Source organism: Primulina tabacum, chromosome 14 (assembly GCF_025594145.1).
Source record: "Primulina tabacum isolate GXHZ01 chromosome 14, ASM2559414v2, whole genome shotgun sequence".
NCBI classification, from domain to species: Eukaryota; Viridiplantae; Streptophyta; class Magnoliopsida; order Lamiales; family Gesneriaceae; genus Primulina; species Primulina tabacum.
In genome coordinates this window covers 36,343,010-36,366,335 of record NC_134563.1, presented here as the reverse complement: position 1 = coordinate 36,366,335, position 23,326 = coordinate 36,343,010, and the positions used below count along the sequence as shown (strand labels likewise).

Sequence of the window (23,326 nt, the reverse complement as noted above, 5' to 3'; positions counted from 1 at the left end):
AGATGAGATGATTTTGTATTTTGGTGTAATTTTGAAATGAAAAATGAATGAATATTTAAATGTGAAGTTTAAGGAAGAAAACAAAAAATAAAATATCATTGCTTTCATAATCAAACGAATCATTTTTTACTAACTCAAAGCATGTGTTAATTATTTATCAAAGTGTGTTGTTGAATTCCATAATGATGGCTTGAATATTAGCAAGTTTGTCTTGTTATACCTTAAATGAACATCCAGTCTGTTCTAGGACTTCCAAAGATATGAGGTTCCTCTTTAATTCAGGTACATACTTGACATCGTGTAGAGTTATCTCTTATTGATTTTGTAGTCTCGATTTTATTGAGCCAACATCTTGATTTTTGTGGACCTTAAACTTTCCTAGAGTTCAGTTTTTCGTATCTCATCTTCGAGTGCCAACTGGAATGGTTCTTTTATATTCGTCAGCGAGTCCAGCAACCACCTTCTAACTGTTGGTGAGCAGATATATGATCTGGTGTGGGTAATCCAGTACACTCAATTACCGAGCCATGCACCTTCAATTTGATCATGCTGGTGTTTTATAATCTCAGTGACACTTTGTTTCAATATGGGTAATGTACATGCTATTTGATATAATATGTCATGAACTAATGGTATCAGATTCAAACGAATCACATTGAAATGGTTCCGGATCATTTTGAAGCAACCCAATCCGATTCACTATTGGTATTGAACTCGATTCAATTCGGAATCAATTACATTTATTTCAGATCGAATGTGAATAAACCGAACTAAATTCAGGTCAGTTTCAGATTAATTCAATCTGTTAGTCATGTCGACCAATGAACACATACCTCTAAAATGCAAAAAAAAAAAAAAATATTAGAATCCCCACTTCCAACACCATTATATAAAACTGAAAATTATTTTTCGTGAATATCTATTTCCAATAATTAATTAAAACTAGGATGCAATACTGTCAATGTTATATCCCTACTCCCACATCTTAAAAATTAAAGATTTAAAATGAATTTATAATGAGGCTTATAATGTACTTCTATAGTATAACTTGAGTTAATTATTTTCGTAAAGCGAGGGGTCGGGCCGTGACGAGTACGTCACGTTCTGAAATATGAGTGATTGTGATATTCCTTATCTCATATCTTAAAAATTAAAGATTATAACTTGAGTTAATCATTTTCGTAAAGCGACGATGAATACAATTAGTTGTTATAAGGGCTCAATGTGCAGTCAAATAGGTGCGGGCTCGGGTTCGGAACGTGACAGTCAGCTCAAGACTACGAGTCTACAACTCTTAAGAGAAAAAAATCGTAGGCTTGATAAAACTCTATTTCTTTCCAACTTTTTGCAATCAGTTCTACACATAATGAATTGTAAATAATCAGTATTATAATTTTAGGGAAAAAAAGAAAGAAAGAATAGAATATAATAAAAATGCAAATTGCCCATCAATGGCTAACCAACCTCAGAGCCAGTACAGTAACTGCGGAGTGAATGGCGAATAGTGAACAGTGCTGTCACAAAATCTGCATGTGTCCGTCTCCCTTTTCTTTTAATTTTGTTAAGGGGGCACCTAATCTTTATCTGATTTTGTACATTTCCACGTTCCCCCTCTTTTCTGCCATCTCCACCTTGTATTTAATAAAGAAAACGATTTTAATAACAAGTTTGTTTCTACAAATATTTTGAAAATTGGTTCTTTTAAGATAAAAAAACAAAAGATTTAAACTGACTTGTTGTTTAGTCGTCATCATCATTTATAAAGAAATAGAGAGCCCAGTAAAGTTTTCATTTCTGCCAGTATATTTATTTCTCCATTTAATGGTCGATCACTAATTACATCATAGTAATTTAATCCCCCTTGGATATTAAAACTTGTCACATTTATGGAAACCTCTATATAAAGACAGATCCTTACCCAAGAAAGATTCCTTTCATGCTACTCCCTCTCACAAAAACCACTTCCTAAAGCAAGAAATCAGCCAAAATTTATGCCCATTTCTCATAAATATGGTTTTAAAGAGAAAGTATATGTCATGCGTCTCTTCTGATGTAACAAGAAAAGATCAATTTTCTAGCTTTTAACCTACTCCATCTTGTTTCCATGTTGCAGTACCAACTTTAGCACTTCTATCCACAAAAGGAGCTTGTCTTTTCAAAAGGGCAGCTCCTGTTTTGCCTCTTTCTTGATTCTGTTTAGCTTTTGCTGGGGGTTAAAAGGGAGGGAGAGTATTATATATGGCTGTTCGGGCTGATTTTTGGCCCTTGGAGAATATGGGTTATGGATCATTCGTCGGGTGCGGGTCGCAGGAATGGATTATGGGGTTTGAAGATGGGCTTTGTTTTCAAGATATACAAGGTCATGATGTGCAGAGGAGAGGAGTTGTGCTTCCAGTGTTAGGTTCTTGTGATAATCAAGCTGCTGCTTCTTGCTCCGACACAGTGTCTATGGAGTTCCTGCAGTGTTCGTCCTTTGAAGCTGAGAGGCAAAACCTCGAAATGAATTGGTTTCTTCAGGTGGAGGTGCGTAAGTAAAACTATATTTCTCATTCTTCAGAAAAAAATTATTTTATCAAGAGAAATTTAGTTCTGGTTTGAAAGATTAATAGAAATATTAGTTGCATGGGGTTTTCGTACAATAAGAGATGATTTTGTATGTTTGTAGCAAATATACTATTTATAGACCGGTCGATCCCATATATATATATATATATATATATTTTAATATTGTAATAGTTTAATTTATAATTTCTCTTCTATATTTTTCAGATTTTAATTTGACCACCTCGTTAGCTAAAATCTTCATCACTTTAATCTAATAAAATTCTTGTTTTATATATACATATGATGCATGAAACAGAATCAGAACTTGAGATCACTCATGCAAGAAGTCACTAGGAAACAAGCTGTTGCGCTACACAAGCACTACGAATCCAGAGTCAAGTTCATAATTCAGCAAAAAGATGAACAACTAAGCAATGCAAGAAACAAAGCGATAGAGCTCCAAGATTTCCTGCGAAGAGCAGAAATGGAAGCCAAAACCTGGGAGACAAAGGCCACTGAAAAAGAAGCCATTGTTTCTGACCTAAACAACCAGCTGAAACAATTCAGACTGAAAGAGTATTCGCTTTGTGATTCTTCCTCAAGCAGCAGCAGCACAAAGAAGATGGAAAGGACAAAAGAAGAGGGTAGAAAGATTGTTTGCAAATTATGCGAAGCTCGAAGATCGTGTGTTGTGTTGTTCCCTTGCAAGCACCTGTGTTGCTGCACGGCGTGTGAGCCACTGTTGGGGCACTGTCCTGTCTGTGGAGCAGTGAAAGAGGCGAGTTTAGAGGTGTTCTTAGGTCTACAGAAGCCTGCAAAATTCTGAACCAAGAAAAAGTCGGAAAAGGAAATTGGTGGATGTGAACTGAACTGAACTGATTGGATATTTTCTTTTGTTTTTGGTAATGTGGGACTTCAATATCGCAAGATTTTTGTGGTAGCATTGACCCAAATTCAATGGACATGTGATAAATTTCTGAAATATGTAGGAAAGAATCTGTGCCTATAAATCAATAAACTCAATCCTTTGTAGGAGAAAGGGATAAAATCCAAGAATAAGAGCGAAAAAAGATATTTATCAAGATTTGTCGAAGTATTGGTATAAAATCATAAGATGTTGATTGCAATAGGATTATTAGACCAAATACATTATGGAAGAAATATTCCATGACAAACTTTCGAAGTGCTATCAAATAGTTCAAGAACCCTTTTTCGACGGACTTAGATGATCACCTAGGCAAGAACGTTGGCCTGTCATGAATGTGAAGATGTTTGAGGGAGAAGATGCTGATATGGATAAGTATTTCTTCAAAATTAAATTACTTGTTTATCGATGTATTTGCAATCTATATTCCAAAACACAATATGCGGTGATGTGATTGTATTTTAGCGGTTGTTTGCTTTAGTTAACTTTTGTTGTAATTTGTCTAGAGAAGCTCAATGTATTTGTATTTATGTTGTTGAGTAATAATATATTTTTTTATTGATAAAAAATTAATACTAATGCGCAATAAAATTACATAAATCATTTCTGATTTCTATATTTATAATATAATAAAATATAATAACATAAAAATTTTAAAAAATAAAAATAAAAAATTGGAAAGCCAACATATTTGACCCGTCATACGGCCAGTCGCCCCATTTGGTGGTATTGAATTAGCCATTTTATTATTATTATTATTATTATTATTATTATGCAGTAATAAAAAAAAATTCGGGAGGTGGCAGTGTTGAAACGAAACGGCCAATAGTAGCTACACTGCCTCGACTGAAGCTTGGCAGAGTACTTGAATCTGGCACCTCCACTGCCTGCACTGGACTCTACCTCCAGCACGGAAGATTCACTGCGACCAAACAACTTTAATTCATTGATTAAAAGGGGAGTGCAGTAATAATAATGGGGACAAATTTGTTACTGTTTTGTTGATATCTTTTAACATTTTGGTAAAAGGGCACCAAAAGCAGAGTGCACTGTGGAATAATTTTGTACTCTTCTCAAGCAATGTGCTCTTTTTCGGGAGATTCTGTAATATGCTTTATTTGTTGATTCTAAAATTTGTTTCAGAAAATGCAAATTTTGAATGAGAATCAAAATTTGTTGTTACACTTGTGTGAAAAGTAGAAGGTGATAATTACAGCAGAAGGTGGAAAACTTAAATAGTGAGCTTTAACTCTTACATTCAAAGTGTCCTTTTCATTTTTGGGGTACTTCCATTCACCTCTACCATGATTTGTTGAGAATGTGATTTAGTATATGAACCACCATAGGCATGCTTATCGGTTTGTCAGTTCCGGTTTTGGACCGGAGCCAGAATCGGTTCGAAACAAGTTCTGAACCGGTCCGGTTCCAAGCTTGATCTTGGAACTAATCTGAATCTTGGACCAGTTCGATGATTTTTAGGCCGGATTCGGTCCGGATAGAGCCAGTTCTGAGTTCCGTGTCCGTCTACTAAATTCATTGCATGTTGCAGCCTTTGGGCCAACGGTTTTTTTTTAAAAAAACTTTTTATATATATTTTTTAAATTTATGGGCCGGAATTAGGTCGAAACCGGATCCGGAACGAGTTCAGAACGTGTTGAACCGGTTCAATATATTAAAACTTGAATTATACACAGTTTCAAGTTGAGCTACAACTTTATTACGTGCTAAAGTCAGAAAAGGAAAAGCACGACTTGTACAACTTGGAAGTGTACTATGTATCTATATCTATATACCTATAAAAGTGTAGATACTTGGAAAGTTTTTCAATTGTGAACGGAAATAATTACCTTTCACATGTTTTCTTATTTTCATTATCAAGTAACATATGTGAAATCTATCTATATCTATATACCTGTAAAAGTATGGATACTTGGAAAGTTTTTTATTTGTGAACGAACATAATCTTTTTTTCGTTATATTATTTAATTTAATTATGTCAGATTTCATTTTAAAAAAACAATATTTCATTATATATATATATATATATATATATATATATATATATATAAATGTGTGCATTTTTTCAATTGTAAACGAGCGTGAGAGAAATAAAGTTGAGTTATATGTATAATGAAATGACCCATTATAAAATATATAGTATAGATTTTTAAAAGGTGTGGATAATTGATTTATTTTCCAATCCAATCTAATTGTGAAAAGACATAAATGTCCTCCTTATTAATAAAAAACCAAAAACTCAATAAGGATATATATGTAAATTTTAACAAATTGCTAATAATTATCACTACAATCACATTGATTGTAGTAATTTATATCATTTCAATAATAAAATATAACTCCTAATTAATTTTTCCAAACAATTCATCTTTATACTACCTTTAAATGTTTTATCTTTTTAATTTTCTCTCTACATCATATTTTATTATTTTAATACAAATTTGTAATTATATTTTTAGTACATTTTTTAATTAAGTAATAAATTATAGTATCACAAGAAGAAATATGAAAAAATTAATTATATATGTAATAAGTAGAATAACATGATAAGTATATAATAATATGAAGTTCACGATATTTTAAATTGATAAATAATCGTTAGTGTGCTTAATTTATGTAATTATGATTTATGTATTGATAAAATCCACAATTTGATTGATTTTTAGTTTATTATTTCTTATACGTGGTGTTTGGATATATATTTTTTAAAATTTATTTCAGTTCATTTGATTCTATATATTATGCTAATTATAATTTATTATATATCATAAAATTAACAATCTGAATTTTAATTTGACAAAAATTTTGCAAGTAAATTATATAAGTTCTTAATTAATTTATTCCTCTAATATAACAAGAAATTAAACTCACATAAATAACAAAATGATTCAAATTATTTATTTAAAAATCAAAATTTTTATTTTTATTATATAATTGCACGTGCTTCGTGCTAGTAATTTATAAGTGCCATTTTATGTGTCAAAATGGATTAGTGATTCATGTACTAAGCTAAATTTGTAGGATAGGTGTGTCCTCTTTTGATACTACTCTGAAAGACTACTGCTTTCAAACTATATTGGCATGAAACTCATGAAATTGAATGCTTGATATTGTTCGATAAGAATTAACTCGGTAAATCAATATCAGCAGCCGATACCTACCTGGGGGCACAGACTGAATGAGAATATTTTTGCTGGCCACATCCACATGCATAGCACTAAATAGACACACATATACATTGTATTACACTTGATCACGTCTCTTAGGACCAATATACGTACGGTAATATCACTGTTTCTAGACCTCATACACTCAAATTAAGGTTGAACACTTGGGAAAGTTTTGTTTGGGGCCAACATCCAAAAGGCACTATTTTTCTTAACAGTCACACAAAGCCATGCATCATATTTCCTTCTCCTTTCTTGCTAATGATTTCTTGAACCAGGGTATCCAGACCGATGTTTCCTTTTGATAGCGAGTGTATGCTTCCGCTCTGTGCTGTTGTTTCGCCATTCGTTGCTCCACTAGAATTGTGACATACGCGAGGCACAAGCTGTTCATCAGTGCACCAAAAAAAGTCCAACCACAACCCAAGTTCCAGGCAAAGATCACAAGTCCCCACCACCACAACTGCTCGCCAAAATAGTTCGGGTGTCGGGAGTAATACCACAAGCCTTCATCAAGAATCGGCACTAGAGGCTGACCAAGTTGTTTCAACCTGTCATTTCTAGTAACGAAATTGTGAAGTTGCGTGTCTGCAAAATATGCAATAGTTACACCAGCCAAGCACACTGATGCAGCAACGAAATCCCAGATATTCAATTGCTTGTTTTTTGAGTGAACTACATACAAAGGCAAGCAATTACCCAACAGAAAAACCTGCAGCAGCAGAAGTTGCAAATATCACATCAATTTCCATTATGGCAATACATGAGCAGTACATCACAGTTAAACAAATCCACCGCAAAAGAATAAAAAATGGCATTAAAATTAAGAAACCGGATAATATAATCCACCTGCTGCGAAAGGTAGATAGATAATAAAGAAGCCCACCACCAGTTTTCCCCATACTGTTGCCTCATATCAGTAAATCTCCAGTCTTCTCGAACACCAAACTGCCACCTTTCTCGGCGGAAGTAGCTGTGGCTGAGCCTCGTGCACCAAACCGACGTCAGAAAGATCACCAGCCTGGACCTCCAGACGTCACTCTCAGCCAACGGGTGAGACGCAAAGTAATGTACGAGCATCACGGGTATCGCCGTCCAGTACAAGTCTATCATCTGCAACAGCCCATTTACATTAATTCAGTTCACCATAAACAAATTAAACAACAAACCATGATCACTCATAATTGCATGCAAGGATGAATGAACTAAAAAATCCCACCCAGTGGCTATTTTGGAGTAGTCCCACAACCCAGAAAAGAAGGCTGATGTTGAGGAAGAAGAGAACGAACGCTAACAGGAGAGGGTGATGATAACACCAAACGTAGAGCGGAGAAAGAGTATTGGATTGACGGAGGAAGGAAAGATAGAAGAGAATAGAAGGTAAAGGAGCGGCAACCGCTATCAGCGCATTTTTCAAGTTACTACTCGCTACCGCCATGTTCGTATGTGATCGATCTCGAGGTGTTAGTCCAATATATAAGCATTTGATTTGGACTCGACGTTTGCAAAAATGAGTGACAAATTTAAGAATTTGAACTAAAATTCAACGTATATTATTTTTCAATCCACCAAATATCAATACATAAATTCATTTTTTTTAAAAAATAATTCTAATATCGATTTAAGCCCACATAAGGCCTAATAGTTTAACGATTATGATTATGGTATGTCATTATTATTTTAATTCCATTTTTAACTATTAATATTTTATTTTACGAAGAAAATAGGAATAGTTTTATTTATGAAGTGGAATGTATATATATACTAGTAAAAGATGTACACATGTTGTATGTGTTATTACTATTTTTAATTTGATCAAATAATACTAAACAATTAACACGAAATTATTTTCAATTTAGAAGAGTAGTTCGATTTAAAAGCGAAGTTTTTGTTTAGATTTTTTTTTATGTAAAATTTGGAGTGATTTGAATAGGTTTTTAGTGTGGTAAGAAGAGTAATTATGTAATTAAATATTTTGGTGTCATCTAAAATAGTGACTCTAAGAGCCTCACACTTGATAATATAGTATACATAATTATAGGAACTAAAAAGTATGCAACTTAATAATTATATATATTTAAAAATGGGGTGGGAATAACATTCATAATTATGTATAAACTAAAAAGTATGAAACACCTTTATTCTATTAATGCAACTAATTCAAAAGAATGCAACCTAATCATTGAATTGCTAGCAAAAGTTGAAGAATCGGCGTCGAAGCATGCAAACTTTGGCGCAAAAAGTACGGGGGTGTTGAAGGCGTGGAGTAGTAAATTATATCTTTGTGTTTAGTGGCCTATAATAATTGTATTTAGTAATTATTGGAGGCATGCTTCATGTTTGCATAATGATGACTTAAAATTAATTTATAGCTGTAAAGTTTATGAAATCTCTTCACTTTCTGCGAAAGTATAATAAGAAATGTTTGCGAAAATTTATTTTCCATAATGGCGTTTCAAAGTGATTGTCCTCATATTCATCATATTTACTATATAATTCTGAGATTTCTTTTATCGATGAAAATTATATTTAAACACACCAAGTATGTATGATGTGAGTCTGCTTGATCTTAATTAATCAAACTAGTTGTATCAGTAACATTGCCAAGCTCGAGACATCATTTCTAATAGTTATTCGGTAAAGCCTCAACAATTATTTACACGACACATTTGAATAAAAATTCAACATCAGCGTAATGCTAAACCAAAAAGACATAGCTAGCCAACCAAAAGGAGTGAGAATGGTTAAAATCGAACGCACTCCTGAACAGATCTCTCCCACTTTCTCTTCCTATAGTCCGCCAACATCTGAGGCATGGCTTCCATTCATCATTCAGCTGTACGTTCTCTTTTTTCAGCAGCCAACCTATGAACCTTATGTCCTTTCCTTTTGGTCTTCATCTCCTACCTCTCTGGATCGTAGGGCCAATGATCTGCTCCAGCCAGAAGGGCTTCCTTGCGGAGGTTAGCTCGGCGACGTGCACTGATACCGAGAGGTTTCCAAGCCCCATGCTCCCAGTAACCCCATACGCCCTTTGAAAGCTCGTCTTTGTATTTTGCCAACTTTTCTGTCCATGGATACTGGTATTCTCCCACTGCTTTTGCAACAGATTTTGTATCTTTTCCAGCCATGCTTCTCTACGTAGACGTAGGCATGCAAATAAAAATAGCACATTTTATATTACAAATTCAACCTTTTCTCAAGGGTGAAATCACGAGCTTGGCGTTTTACGTTTTTGTCCCTAAGAACTGGCTACGATTATAAGATGGTTTTAAATTCCATTGCTTGGATCGAACACGGGACTCCTGGATAACCGCTGGACGTAATATTAATATTGTGTTAAATATATTTTGATTTTGTGAGTAGGGGAGGTTTCTCCAACCTACTTGATCAGGAAATAGAAACGGCGACCCAATACCAAAGAATATGTAAGTTGTATGATCTGCTTATCAATCGACAAAAGTGTTGGATAAATGAAGAATTAAATGAAGAATTAAGAGTGGTGAATGAAAAAGTGAGTGAGAGTTGTCTCACGTGGAAAAATTAAACAAGCTTGGTCTCCTTTATAAGCTCCAAGTTGAGCTAAGGGTTTGAGCCTCGAGGGGTATCAAAAGTTTTTAGAAGGAGAAAACGTTGATAGGCTGTGTCTCGATGAAACACACACGCATCTTTTTGGATTAAATTTATTTGAAAAATAAATTTTGTTAACAGAAGCACCCGCGCTACAGCGCGCGCAGATGCATTCGGACAGAAGCACTTGCGCTAGTGTGGGAAATATGTGCGCCCCAACGTGCCTGCTTCCTTTTGGAGCACATGCACAGAACCAGACGCGCTGGGGCGCCCAATCAAGCGCGCGAAAGAAGTGTCGCCCCAACGCGCCTCCTGCTGGTTTGAAGCGAAAAAGACATAACCGGACGTGCATCAGCCCCAGCGCGTCTCCCACTGCCCTTTTGCACACGAAACAGTGTGTGCGTCCCTTCTCGAAGGTTGTGTCTATTCCAGCCTACTGTTTGCACCAAATAATGTGTCCCTTCACTACACGCAGAGAGTTGCGACTCTTCTACGCATCCAGTCCTAAAAGTTGTTACTTTTCTACGCATCCGGTCCGAAAAGTGGCTTCTCTTGTGCGCATCCGGGGATCATTTTTAAATAATCTCTCATCCATTTTCACTGCAATTCTTGCCAATTTTGCTGCACTTCTTCTTGCCATCTTGCTGCATAATACTTCACTTCGTTTTTTAAAAGTTGCTGCGAAATTTTGTTCGCTGCTTTCAAGAGTTTGTAGTGCTGCAATCTCTCTATTTGAAGTCATTGTATCTTATGAATGATTGCCTGCAACATATAGCACTTCATACGGACAATTTCGTCCTGCAGAGAGAGAAACATCCTTGCCACGATTTGCTGTTTATGTACTTGTTCAGAATCGAGAGAAAGATCAATAACAAAAAGCATAGAAACAGTGGCATGTATTTAAGTTATGGGTTATTATTAAATCCTTAATGGCGTAAATAAGGAAAAGTAATTTATATTCTCATTTATTTTTGTGGGATATGGAGGTGTTAGCATACAGGCTTGCTATTGCCTTATTTATTGTCAACTGAAAAAAAAATTATGATATTGTGTTGAATAAATTTTAATGAGTGATAATTATATTTCTCATGTATAACATGCAGCGGGAGGAGCGAGGCAATGCAATAAGGAGCAAGAATTCAGTGGTTCACGACGGAAATGGAATTGCCTCGGTGGAATAATATGGAGATCAAAACCCCACACCCACTCATAGAAAAAGCATAAGAAAAGTGAGTAAAGGCATCGAACTATCATGTGCTTCAAAAGGCTTCCTTTTGTATCATATATTCCCTATTTCTATTCCAAATTGACATAACACAGATTTCCTTAATGGTGCTGCGTTTCTTGATCTCTTGGCCTAATTATATATGAATCATCTTGCCTACAAAATCAGGCCAAACAGCACACATACCTTGATATTGTTATAGCCACAGATTCATCATGCACGGCTATGGTCACTAAAGTTCAAAAGGGAAACTTTCTTACCAAATGCTGCGTACCAATTTCCACGGTGTTGGCACATTACCCTCAAAATTTACATAAATCAAATGAAGCACATTGTGATTGACACGGTTATCATAACACATCACTAAATAGTAAGTAACCCCCGTGAGATAGGATTTGGATCTAAGGAAGACTATGGAATAATGCCTTTACATTAAGACGAGTTTAAAATACACTATAATTATTAAAAGAGAAATTTTTTAAATTCATTAAAAAATTAACATATCCAAACACGATAATTGTTTATTATTATGCATTTAAAATTATCAGCTTCAAATCCATAAATCCAATTATACCCCGAAAGTTTCAAAAGTAAACCCAAAGAAAGAAAAAAGGTATGAAACAAGTATTCTTCAACCATCTCCACAACCAGTTGTTGTTATACATCTTATTTCATCAATGGTGGAAAGGACTAATTCAAAAAACAAATAAAGAGGCCCAGAAGTTCAGAATAATAATTGAATAAAGAATCTTGGATGTATTTAAAAAAAATTGGTTAAAACTGGTTCAACTCTAGATCGAGTCTACCTACAGTTAGACAACCGAAAATTTAATCTACTTTGGTTTGGTTCAAGTGGGGTCTTGTAGAAATAATACCAGCGAATCCTTGAATTTTCCAACAATAAAGTCTAACTAGACATACACGATATCATGTCATTTTTCATATGTTATAATGAATTGGTTTTCATAAGCAACATAACCAAACAATACACGATGATACAGACAAGAAAGAAAAAAAAAAAAGAGCGGCCATCTTATAAATAGATAATCAAGAAGTTATATGAAACAAAATCAAGGAGAGTTAGCTCTCATGTTGGCCACACAATCATCATTTTCGTAATGCCCAGTATACCAAGTAAAGTTTCATTTGATGATTCTTGTGAAGGCTTCCAAAAATCAAGTACCAAACTATTAGTAAAAATTCATCATTTTCATCCATTTCGCAATTAAAACAGCTAGTCTGTCTCCAATAGACGTCGTTAGCTGTGGTATTCTTCTCAACTTCCACTTCCTCTTAACTTTGATAAGTTAAAAAATGCTCATCAATTTCATTTTCTCCACTTCCCTCCTGAAACAAAAGACAGTTAGTTATTGAAATTTACTTCCATGGTAGAGCTTTCTATTTACGTAATTTCTATTTACGTACGTCCAAGGAAAACTGACCTTGATTTAATATTCAAAAGTCAAAACTTTCTTCGTATAAAGCTTCATACAATAATTGAATGGGGTTCTTCCACAGTGTCATCTCCATTAGCCAACCTTGACTGATCAGTCAGCTCCTCAGAAAAAAACCTACCATTAACCATCTCTGTATGACCTTCCCTCTTGTTAATGTCTCCATTTGCGCTGGTTGAGGCTTCATTGAGTGAAACTTCTCGGAAAGATGTTGCCAAAGAATTTTCGGGCGTGGCATCCATATTGTGCGAGCCAGTATCAAGGTTAGGACGACCAGAGGAGTTTAGCCATCTGTTCCATTCATAGTGTTTCCTCACCTTGTCTCCCTGTAAAATAAGAAGCAATAAATGATCTAATACAATGTACGGGATTTTAAAACACAGCACAAAAAAAAAATCTACATACATCTGGCAACATAAAAGCTAACCTGCACTTCCACGACAGCGGAGTATCTCATGGACTCCAAAATCAGTGGGATATCATGAGTCAATTGCTGCACCTGAAATGACATCATAATACAAACCTTGATCTGTACATTGGATCAATTTGTATGACTAAGACATAGTTAAAAGTGAAATGTAAATGAAGCCATGAAGAATGTGCAAAATAACCCTCCAGTTGCCAACAATATTTCCTGAACTAGACCATCAAAGGAGTTGAAAGGAACAAACAGCACAAACTAAGAGGATGTGGGTGGCTTTTACTTGCATATATAGAGATTGGCCAAAGCAAAAGGTCAAAAAAGGAGGACTCAGATAGATTAGAAGTTAATTTGCACATTGCATAAAAGATTATATCTTCTAGTAACCTATCATCAACTGTTCAACCTTAAGATCATAACAAGCACTCCACAAAAGTACTATAAGTCAGTGCAACCAAAATGTTAAGGGTCGGTCTCACACAACTCGAGTAGTATACAAGTGAATTCCAAGAACATAAATTAAATCAGTATTACAGGATAAACATGCTAGTGCTTTATATGGAAGTAATAATATCTTAGTAAATCTTATTCGGGTTCACCGCCTTTTATGATCTAACGGACATTACATTTACAATTTTGCAACCTTGGCAGATTATTAAAAGTCAGAATCGTGATAAATCTCGGTACACCATAGAAAGAGATCAATTAAACAACATTACAACATGAATATTATGAAAATATGAGCCAACAAATATAAATAAATGAAATAGAGACCAGGAACATAAATAATAGTCATACACCTAAAACACCAGTAACAACTTACTCGCGGAAAGGAGGCTATTAAAGTAATGGGCACCCAGCCCTGATCATCCATGTTTGACCTCAAAAAATTATCCTTCACCAAATTAGCCTCACTGGCACAAAACAAGTACTTCAGCGAAAAATTAATGGATGACATACTGATAGCAGGACAAAAGAATCACCGTCATAATTAGGTTTTTACCAATCAAACCTCCAGGAAAATTACCTGAAATAATAGTCTATTTGTGAAACAATCAGATTTGATAAAGGATTCATCGGCATAGGTGGTTGTGCGGGAGGAACCATCGGCATTGGGCGAAAGGTCTCCGGATGCATGGGTGGAACATATATATAAGAAGACATCATATCTGAAAGATCCGTGACATCCATCAACATATATAGAAAGTCCAAATAGCCAAAATTTGGCAAAAATACCGTTAAGAAACTTACCAAAACCCATTTGGTTTGGAAACATTCTGATAGGTTGCGGGACAATGAATGGTGGAGCACCAGGGGCCAAGGTGGGTGGCATATATCCCAACGGCGGAGGCACATATTGAGGGGAAAAATGAACATCTCTGCGATCATGATCTCGCCTGACTCCATGATTTATGTGGTGTGGTCCATCTACACGAGGGCGGGCCCCAAAATTACTCCTCCTTGAATTGGTCCTCTGGGAAGAATGGTCATTTCCTGTATGTGACTGAGAACCTCCAACTGATCTCACATTTCTCACAGGCACATCAAACACAGGATGAAACGGTTGACGATGAACTTCAAGTATTGGAAAGGGCGGTGGTGCTGGGGGGGACGGTCGGCTAAAGTTATTTTGAGATGATCCACTTACAGAGGAGCTTCCTCCACCACCTCCTCCGCGATTCCTGGATCTTGGTCTAGAAGGCGTTGTATTGTTTGCAGTGGAATTAGTATATGTATTAGAGTTAGATTGTCTCCGAAGTGGCGGAGATATTATAGGAGCCTATTACCCAAACAAAAGCAAACAACATTAGTGATGCCCCTCCAAAGGGGAAAATGCATTCAATAACTATAATGAATCTGTACTAACATTTTAAGTAATAACCAATCGATAACAATTTATCCCTACTAATGGCAGGAAAGGTGACTGAACTTGAAAATGTCTGGAAACTGAATGCTGCATGCTTTGGAGTTAGAAATAAATACAATACATGACACAAGAAATCATATGCCCCAGTTAATTTATGCAGGATTAAAAACGAAAGTTCAAATTAATTTTATAAACGATCCAGTGTTAATACATACAACACAGCCACCAGTTGTCATATGGAAAATATAAAGGAAACAGATATTCAAATGTACGGTAGTATAAAAAAAACTCAAATTTATAGAAAAAACCCATATCCTATATCATGAACGAAAATTCAGCATTATTTTAACATAAGAATCTAGAAACCACAGAAATAGGAAGCATCATCGTATCAATTATTCCTATAAGAAAAAATCCTGCAGAAACAAAATTATATTCTTATAAATAAATATTTTCACCTGAGATGAAGAGACTGGTCCATCAGACACGGGTCTCGGAGAATCCGATGATGATCTCGGAACAGGTCGGGTTGATTCAGACAAAGCAGGCCAAGAAACGGCTCCACCCATAACAGAAACGGCCTCAACGACGCCGTTTACCGGCCTATTCCAAGCGGGCCTCCTAGGTGGACCCGCATTGCCTTCACCGATAACATCGGAGCTCTCAGGATGGGCCTCCGTAACCCAAGTCTCAACCACGGAAGTATCAGAAGCAGAATCCGTCTCCGGCGGCGGTGAAGAAACCCCAGGAGTGGCAGCGGCTGTCGGAGAGGAGATTTGTTCAGAATCGCCCCTAACGACCGATGCCCATGCCGAGGGTAGACTCCGTCTTCCCGAATGAGGGATGTCAACTCCACTGTTGGTGACGGCTGTCAAGGAACGAGGCGAGTGATCCGTCGCCATTCCAAGGGTAAACCCAGAAAAAATATACACGAAACTGGGAAAAAAATACTTGCACTAGATATTAACGATCATACAACAAAATTAATCAGCGGATTTGTGTGATATGAGAAAACTCTTTCCTCCAAAATGTGCGTGGGGTGTAGTGTCCTTGCGCAGTATCTGATGCAGCGGTGGCTACCGGTGTCAAAGAGGGGGAGTAGTTTTCTTGAAAAGGTTTGATTTAATAAACCCTTGTTAATAGGATTCTCATGAAATGACAATGCTGCCCCTATCAAAATCCTAGTGAATTTCCGATGTATATACATACTCTTTTCTTTTTAATTATTTTCCCCCATTCCTATTTTTGCTTAGAGTGAAATTAAAAGTATTTAAAAAAAATGATTTAAAAGAATGCGAACGATTTATTATAGACTAAAATACGTACACTTGATTTCTTCGTTTTTTGGAACCTTTCTATTCATTATAATAATTAATTTATTTATGTATAATATAATTTATATTACCAAACAACATAAAATAGAAATAGTAATAAAAAAGAGTAGGTCTCTTGTTAGATTCGAATATCGTGATATCATCATAAATATATTTCATATTCAAAATTAAAAGATTTTTCTTTATCGTTTTATCTTCTCGTGTTATCTTTTCTCTGCCAATGTTACCAAATAATTTACCCTTCCCATATTTTGGCCGTAGTAATTTCTTTTGTATATAAATATATAAAATAAACATGTGAAAGAACGAAAACTAAAGATATTTATTTTATAATTGTGTCAACAATATAGTTCAATTCATGATTACTAAATTATACCTAATGATATTTTAATTTATGTTGAATAAATGAAACTTGTACCCTAAAAAATACTTTTACAAATACATATTTTTGTAAATTCATGTTACCTTCAAGACAAGTACCAGGAAAAGATTATGAACCAAACCAAAAAAATTCAGCATTGAACATAGCCACATGTATACAATAAATAATAGTCAAACTTCCCCATTACCTTCTCATTAAAAATGGATGAAACTTCTTCCTTCTTCGGACAAATTTTATTATTTATTTATTTATTGATCAGAGATGATTTTATTTTTGGGACAAACAAAAACTCTTATGAGATCGTAATTTCCGATTTGACCCTATCTATTCAAAAATATTATTTTTTATGTATGAAACGGGTCGATCCGTTTCATGAACATATATATATATATCTATGAAATTGTTTCACAAATTGTCAAGTAACGCATGTTGACCTCAAACTGACTACGTGCTAAATAATTTGACACATTTTTACTAAGAAATTTCCATGTATTCACTTGGAAAATTTCCCGTTCGAGGCACGCAACATACATGAGATGCACGTACGCTTGCCATTACAAATAGGTCTTTTTCAATCATGATCAATTATTCTACGCAGAGTTTATATTCCAGTCCGGCGATCTAGTTCTGCATATAAATCTGACTCTTTTTTTTTGTGTGAAATTAATTAATGGCTCAAACGACTACAAACCACACACAAACTGTGTCTGGGTGGGCAGCTCACGACTCCTCGGGCAAGATCATTCCTTACACCTTCAAACGCAGGTATATATATTAATTTAGCTTAATTCATGAGCAAGACTTTAATTGATCATGAGGATATTAATTTTTCATTTGTTAGAGAAAACGGGATTAATGATGTTACCATCAAAATTCTCTTCTGCGGGATATGTCATACCGACATTGATCATTATGTCAAAAACGAGTGGGGCATAACCAAGTATCCCATTATTCCCGGGTAAATTTTGAACCCGACGCATGTCAAGATCAACGCTTAATTATACATTAATGTAGTGATATATTTACTTTTCTTTTGGTTTGACAAGGCATGAAATTGTTGGGATTATAACGAAGGTGGGCAACAATGTGGCTAATTTCCAGGTCGGGGACAGGGCTGGAGTGGGTTGCATGTCGGCTACTTGCTTGAACTGTGAGTTCTGCACAAGTGGGCAGGAAAATTACTGCGATCAGGTTCAGTTCACATATAATGGGCTGTTCTGGGATGGAAGCATCACTTACGGGGGTTACTCCGACTTTTGGTCGCAGATCACCGGTAAAATGATACAAAATATTCCATGTGAAATTTTTTTTTTCCGATCCCACTTGTTGGGATAATTAGAAATTTAAAATCATTTGAATAGTTGATACTCATGTATATGAGATTTTCATGTCGAAGGTATGTAGTACGTGTGCCCAAAAATTTGCCAATGGCTGCAACGGCACCCCTTTTGTGCGCGGGGATCACGGTGTATTGTCCTTTGAAAGACGACAAGTTGGTGGACTCGCCGGGAAAAAGAATAGGCGTAGTTGGTCTTGGAGGGCTGGGTCATGTTGCGGCCAAATTCGTGAAGGCATTTGGGCATCATTTAACTATAATTAGCACATCTTCCTTTAAAGAGAAAGAAGCCAAAGACCGATTTGGTGCTGATGATTTCATCTTAAGCACAAGTGCAAATCAAATGCAGGTTTCTTCTAGCTCTTGATTCATGATTGAAAACGATCAATTTCGTGGTCGAGTAGTCGAAAATTACAATGTTCACCATAAATTGCTGATAACAATCAATGTAATAGTTACTTATTTTGCGCAGTCCAAGAAAAGGAGTCTGGATTTTATTTTGAATACAGTATCAGCCAAACATCCACTGGGACCCATATTGGAGTTATTGAAAGTGAATGGGACGCTTGTGATTGTTGGATCACCGGATCAGCCTATGGATTTACCATCTTTCCCCTTAACCTTTGGTGAGCTTTCCTTACTTTCTGAGAGTTTTGTCTTCGTTTTTACAAGGTCAAAATAACATATGTATTCGACGTTTAACTAAAATTGATCCAAAAACACAACATACGTATATATCTGTTGACTGCACTCACCGTCATGCAACACAAACCCGTCAATGTTTTGTAATTTTCTCGATCAAAGAGATCAGATTAATTAAGCTAGCACAAAATTTAAATTATAGGGAAGAGAGTGGTGAAGGGAAGCATGATAGGGAGCATGAAAGAAACACAAGAGATGATGGATGTATGTGGGAAACACAACATAACATGTGACGTTGAGGTTGTCCGAACGGATCAGATCAATGAAGCCCTACATCGCCTGGCAAGCAACGATGTTAAGTATCGTTTTGTCATCGATATTGCACACGGATCATCAAAGCTTTAAGTAATCTTTATTTATTCCAAAAGTTCCAAATAACTTTTTCAATGTCGAATATTTTAAGTTGTTCTGATACATACATACATACATATATATATATATATATATATATATATCTTCCAAGAATTCAATAAATTTATTTTCTACATGTTTTGCTAATTAAATTTACACGGCAAATGAGTTTTGAAGGAAAAGGTAATGACTCGTTAGAAAGTTTTTCCCATGAAATTTAAAATTATTTATATTAGCAATGTGCATGTGAATAATTATCAACTTAACTATTCAAAATAAAATAATTACATGAGTATTGCGCCTTTTTTAATTTATTACACGTAATGTACATGTTAAAAATAATTAATTAATTAGTTATTAAAAATATTTTGTCCACTAGTTCAAATATTACGCATCACATTAGTTTCTTTTCAAAATTATATCTAACATTGTCTCGGAATTATTTTCAAACATTTAATTTCCTCAAAAATTTCAAGTAAAATTCCCAACTGATAATTTAATATCAGTTTTCATCGCACTCCAAGCCAATATTTCGTTTTATATTATATTTGTAATGAAAATCGATTTGCTTTGATCATATATTCCAAGAGTTTGTGTTTACCTGTGAGATGGGTCAACCCTACCGATATTCACAATAAAAAATGATACTCCTAGCATAAAAAATAGTCTTTTTTCATGGATGATCCAAATAAGAGATCCGTCTCACAAAATACAACTCGTGAGACCGTCTCACACAAGTTTTTTTTTCCAATGCAAAACATATACGTTGAATATTAAAATTTTAAAAAAAGACATGATAGCCTAATTAATTTCCGATCGATATAAATTACATATTAGATCTCGAAGAACACACATGATCGATCCAAAACTGGTTGATCGTGAAGTGACTTTAGAAAAAAGATTGAAATACAGTAATCAAAATTACACGACACGCGGCAATATGACATTTAAAAACGTGAGAAACGCAAACTCCAGGAAAGTTTAAAGAAATCCTTGCACCCTTTTAATTTGTTGTTATTATCATTATTATGTTGTGTCCACGTGGAATTTAAGGCCAAACGCGTAAGCATTCTAATAAACATTTGTAGTTTAATAACAATTTCAAGACCATCTCTCACACACGCACACAGCACACAGCACACATATATATATTCATTAATGGCCTCCATTTTATGCATGCAGCTAAGCTGGTTAATTGTATTATTGTCAAAGATGTACACGTAAAGAATTTTTACGTACAAGGAAAGCTACAGTAAATAGACTCAATCATTCATGCGGCTCCCGGTGTTATAATAAATAAGCTGCCTAGTATTTACTTGTTTGGCATATAATAAATCCCTTTCATGTTACTTCAAAAGTTGTTTTTTCATTTGCTAAATATCAGGATGAAAAAGATCATGACATGGTGGTCTAAGCTCAGAAAATTGTCAATCCAAAACAGAGGTGAGTATTTGGAAATATTATGAATATATTCGATGCCATCAAATCACCCCTTTGGATCCAATTTCGGAAAATGAAACCCTTCTTGGATCTTAGTTTATAAAATATCGATTTGTGCTCAAAAGATGTCCTCGAATTATGAGATATTTGATAACTTTTTGTAAACATTTTAATGGTGCTTTGTCAACTGGATGCAGGTAGATATGGAGAGCTTAGTGGGCACGTCAAATACCGTGAATGAAGAATACAAGGAAGCCTTTAGGACCAAGTCTTACGTAGAAATATGCCAAAAAATCCAAGGCCGACTCGAAAAATCATCATCGCCACCGTCTTCTAGGCGTACGCAATGTATCCAGTTCTCTGAATATTTTCTAGAGCCCGAGACTCTAACCTCCATACTTGAGAGCTCCAACCTCCATCCATCACTCATCAACTACTTTCAAATCAGCCAAGAAGCGTGCAAAGTCTGTGAATCGCTCCTCCAAAATGTCCACCAAGTACGTGCCCAGTATCGTGCTATAGATCACATTATGAAGTTTATTAAACGAGTACGAAACAACAAAAGTTGGACCCAAGATCAATACCTAATGGTTTATAGAAGTCTTGCCTCGTTCGCCTTACGTAAGAACCCCCTTTCAATCATTAATACAAAGAAATTCCACGAGTTACATGACAGCAATATGCTTTTACTTCATGAATTAACATCACAATACTTAAAGACTAAAAGAAGATCGAGATTCATAATATGCGTCAAAAAGGTTGTCGCAGCCAGAGGTCGTGGCGCATCAGGGCTAATTCAGCCGGGTTCTTTCTGCCTGTTCTGGACAAAGAAAGGGAACCGAGACCAGCAAAAGTTCAACAAAACTTGCCCTGATAAGCTAAGAGTACAACTTGATACAGTGGGAAGAGGGGTTTATATACTGATTAATGATTTTGACACAATGAGTCAACTGGTTCAAAGGCTGCACGATGAGATGGAGCACATGCAACTGACCGCGGGCATTTGTGTCACGAGGAAATGGAAGAATGTGATGTTAAAAGTTCTGCGGGAATTTCTGTTGGGTCGATAAATCAGAGGATATAATTATTGATTTTGTGCTTCAGTAATATCAATTAATTTGAGAGTGCAATCTTATTCTTTTAGTGGAGTAGAATAAGATTAATAAATTATTTTGATTAATCATGAGTTGATTGGATCAAATTAATTTATTGGAGCTTAATTTAATTGAATCCGACCAGGTCCCTTTGGTGGCTCTAATATAAACTCGGATAAATTATATGAGTTATAATTTATGGTATATGTGGGATAAATTTATCTGGACTATTATATTTCATGGAAGATTGAGATATCAAATCTTCTAGATATGGTATAATATATTCTGTCCATTTAAATTTATATTTTAAAAGATATTGTTATTATCTTTTTGTTACAAGATATCACAAATATTATATATATATATATATATATATATATATGATATTGTAACTTGTGACCATACACAATCCTACGTTAAGAGTTTGAGAGAACACCAGAGAAGGCTTGGAGGTTTGGAGCGTAGATCCAGTCCAGAGAAAGATCGTAAACACGCTTCAAAGGTAATATCTAATCTCTGTGTGTTGTAATTAATTAATTCATGTTAAATACGTAGAACAATCGATCCTGTGAAGAAGAGTTGATTGAAATCACAAGAAATTAATTTTTGTGATCTGATCTTCTCGATCTTGGCTAACATATGGTATCAGAGCCACGGGTTTTGATATTGTTTTGCGTATTTCGAATTAATTAATTATTTATGCATGTTTTAGTTTAAAGCGGTGTTAGATTTATGTGATTATGGTTTGAATGGATTGATTTATTTAATTTTTGAACAGTTTATGGCCTTAGTTTTTGGTGAAATTGTATTTCGTATTTTCGAGTCTGTAACCAAGGGGGTGGATTACGACTCCATGTTTCCCCTTGTTATTTTGGTGCAATTTTTATTGTATTTTTCGGATTTGGGCTTTTCTGCTTCGCTTCAAAGATCTGGAGGGCCGGATGCAATTCAATTAAAACTACAAGGACCAGAATGCAATTTCGCCCAAAGAGTTCCAGGGACCGAAGTGCATCTTCTTCAATTCGTCAGGGACCTGTTCTGCAATTTCGAAAACCTCCATGAAAATAGCAAATCTGGGTCCCACGATCGGAAGCACGCGGCCGCGAGGATGAGGGACGTATGCGAAGGTGTTTCTCGGTCCTTCTCATGCGTTGTTCTTCGCGGTGGAGCGGCGCGGAGGAGATGCGAAAATCTTCGATTTTTATGCGCTGGATCTGTAAAAATCGGGCACCTATTTTCGATTTCGAAATGGATATGGTGTCTCGGTGGTTTTCCAGTGACCGGCGCGGTGGAAATCTTCACGTTCGCAAGCTTCCGGGGAATCCAGCGGCGGCGGCGGCGGCGGCGGAGGCGGTGTTTTTTTTTTTGTAGGGTGGAAGATGGGTCACGGTTCTGGATCACGGGTTCGGGTCATGGTTTTCGGGTCGGATCCGGAAAATTATCCATGGGCCAAACCAGATTGTTTACTACTTGGGCTGGAAATTTTTTAAATTAAA

The 23,326-nt window shown here is 35.5% G+C and overlaps 3 protein-coding genes and 2 pseudogenes across 3 annotated transcripts; 2 read left to right on the top strand and 3 right to left on the bottom strand.

Moving 5' to 3' along the window:
* The first annotated feature begins 1,958 nt into the window (after positions 1-1,958).
* LOC142524869 (BOI-related E3 ubiquitin-protein ligase 1-like) lies at positions 1,959-3,820 on the top strand. Its single transcript, XM_075629009.1, has 2 exons — positions 1,959-2,523; positions 2,861-3,820. Exons 1-2 carry the CDS (start codon positions 2,239-2,241, stop codon positions 3,368-3,370), a joined length of 795 nt encoding a protein of 264 aa, XP_075485124.1. The 5' UTR covers positions 1,959-2,238; the 3' UTR covers positions 3,371-3,820.
* A 2,758-nt stretch (positions 3,821-6,578) lies between these two features.
* Positions 6,579-8,137, bottom strand: LOC142525467 (uncharacterized protein C594.04c-like). The gene is made up of 3 exons (XM_075629770.1): positions 7,874-8,137; positions 7,504-7,767; positions 6,579-7,366 (listed from the first exon to the last, which is right to left on the bottom strand). The coding sequence occupies exons 1-3, from the start codon at positions 8,090-8,092 to the stop codon at positions 6,890-6,892; spliced, it is 960 nt and encodes a 319-aa protein (XP_075485885.1). The 5' UTR covers positions 8,093-8,137; the 3' UTR covers positions 6,579-6,889.
* Positions 8,138-9,235: 1,098 nt separating this feature from the next.
* Positions 9,236-10,081, bottom strand: LOC142525069 (uncharacterized; annotated as a pseudogene).
* Positions 10,082-12,462: 2,381 nt separating this feature from the next.
* Positions 12,463-16,282, bottom strand: LOC142524722 (la-related protein 1C-like). Its single transcript, XM_075628804.1, has 7 exons — positions 15,650-16,282; positions 14,576-15,104; positions 14,352-14,493; positions 14,148-14,238; positions 13,331-13,402; positions 12,892-13,229; positions 12,463-12,796 (listed from the first exon to the last, which is right to left on the bottom strand). The coding sequence occupies exons 1-6, from the start codon at positions 16,091-16,093 to the stop codon at positions 12,936-12,938; spliced, it is 1,572 nt and encodes a 523-aa protein (XP_075484919.1). The 5' UTR covers positions 16,094-16,282; the 3' UTR covers positions 12,463-12,796; positions 12,892-12,935.
* A 1,224-nt stretch (positions 16,283-17,506) lies between these two features.
* LOC142524651 (putative cinnamyl alcohol dehydrogenase 6) lies at positions 17,507-19,365 on the top strand (annotated as a pseudogene).
* The last annotated feature ends 3,961 nt before the right edge of the window (positions 19,366-23,326 follow it).

Excerpts from the sequence above, each read along its gene's own strand:
- LOC142524869 (XM_075629009.1), top strand. The coding sequence starts at position 2,239 with ATGGCTGTTCGGGCTGATTTTTGGCCCTTGGAGAATATGGGTTATGGA. Across the intron at positions 2,524-2,860 it reads ATTGGTTTCTTCAGGTGGAG|AATCAGAACTTGAGATCACT; the intron begins GTGCGTAAGTAA and ends TGCATGAAACAG.
- LOC142524722 (XM_075628804.1), bottom strand. The coding sequence starts at position 16,093 with ATGGCGACGGATCACTCGCCTCGTTCCTTGACAGCCGTCACCAACAGT. Across the intron at positions 13,403-14,147 it reads TAATAGCCTCCTTTCCGCGA|GTGCAGCAATTGACTCATGA; the intron begins GTAAGTTGTTAC and ends ATGTCATTTCAG. Across the intron at positions 13,230-13,330 it reads CCGCTGTCGTGGAAGTGCAG|GGAGACAAGGTGAGGAAACA; the intron begins GTTAGCTTTTAT and ends CTTATTTTACAG.
- LOC142525467 (XM_075629770.1), bottom strand. The coding sequence starts at position 8,092 with ATGGCGGTAGCGAGTAGTAACTTGAAAAATGCGCTGATAGCGGTTGCC. Across the intron at positions 7,768-7,873 it reads TACTCCAAAATAGCCACTGG|ATGATAGACTTGTACTGGAC; the intron begins GTGGGATTTTTT and ends GGGCTGTTGCAG. Across the intron at positions 7,367-7,503 it reads CTATCTACCTTTCGCAGCAG|GTTTTTCTGTTGGGTAATTG; the intron begins GTGGATTATATT and ends CTGCTGCTGCAG.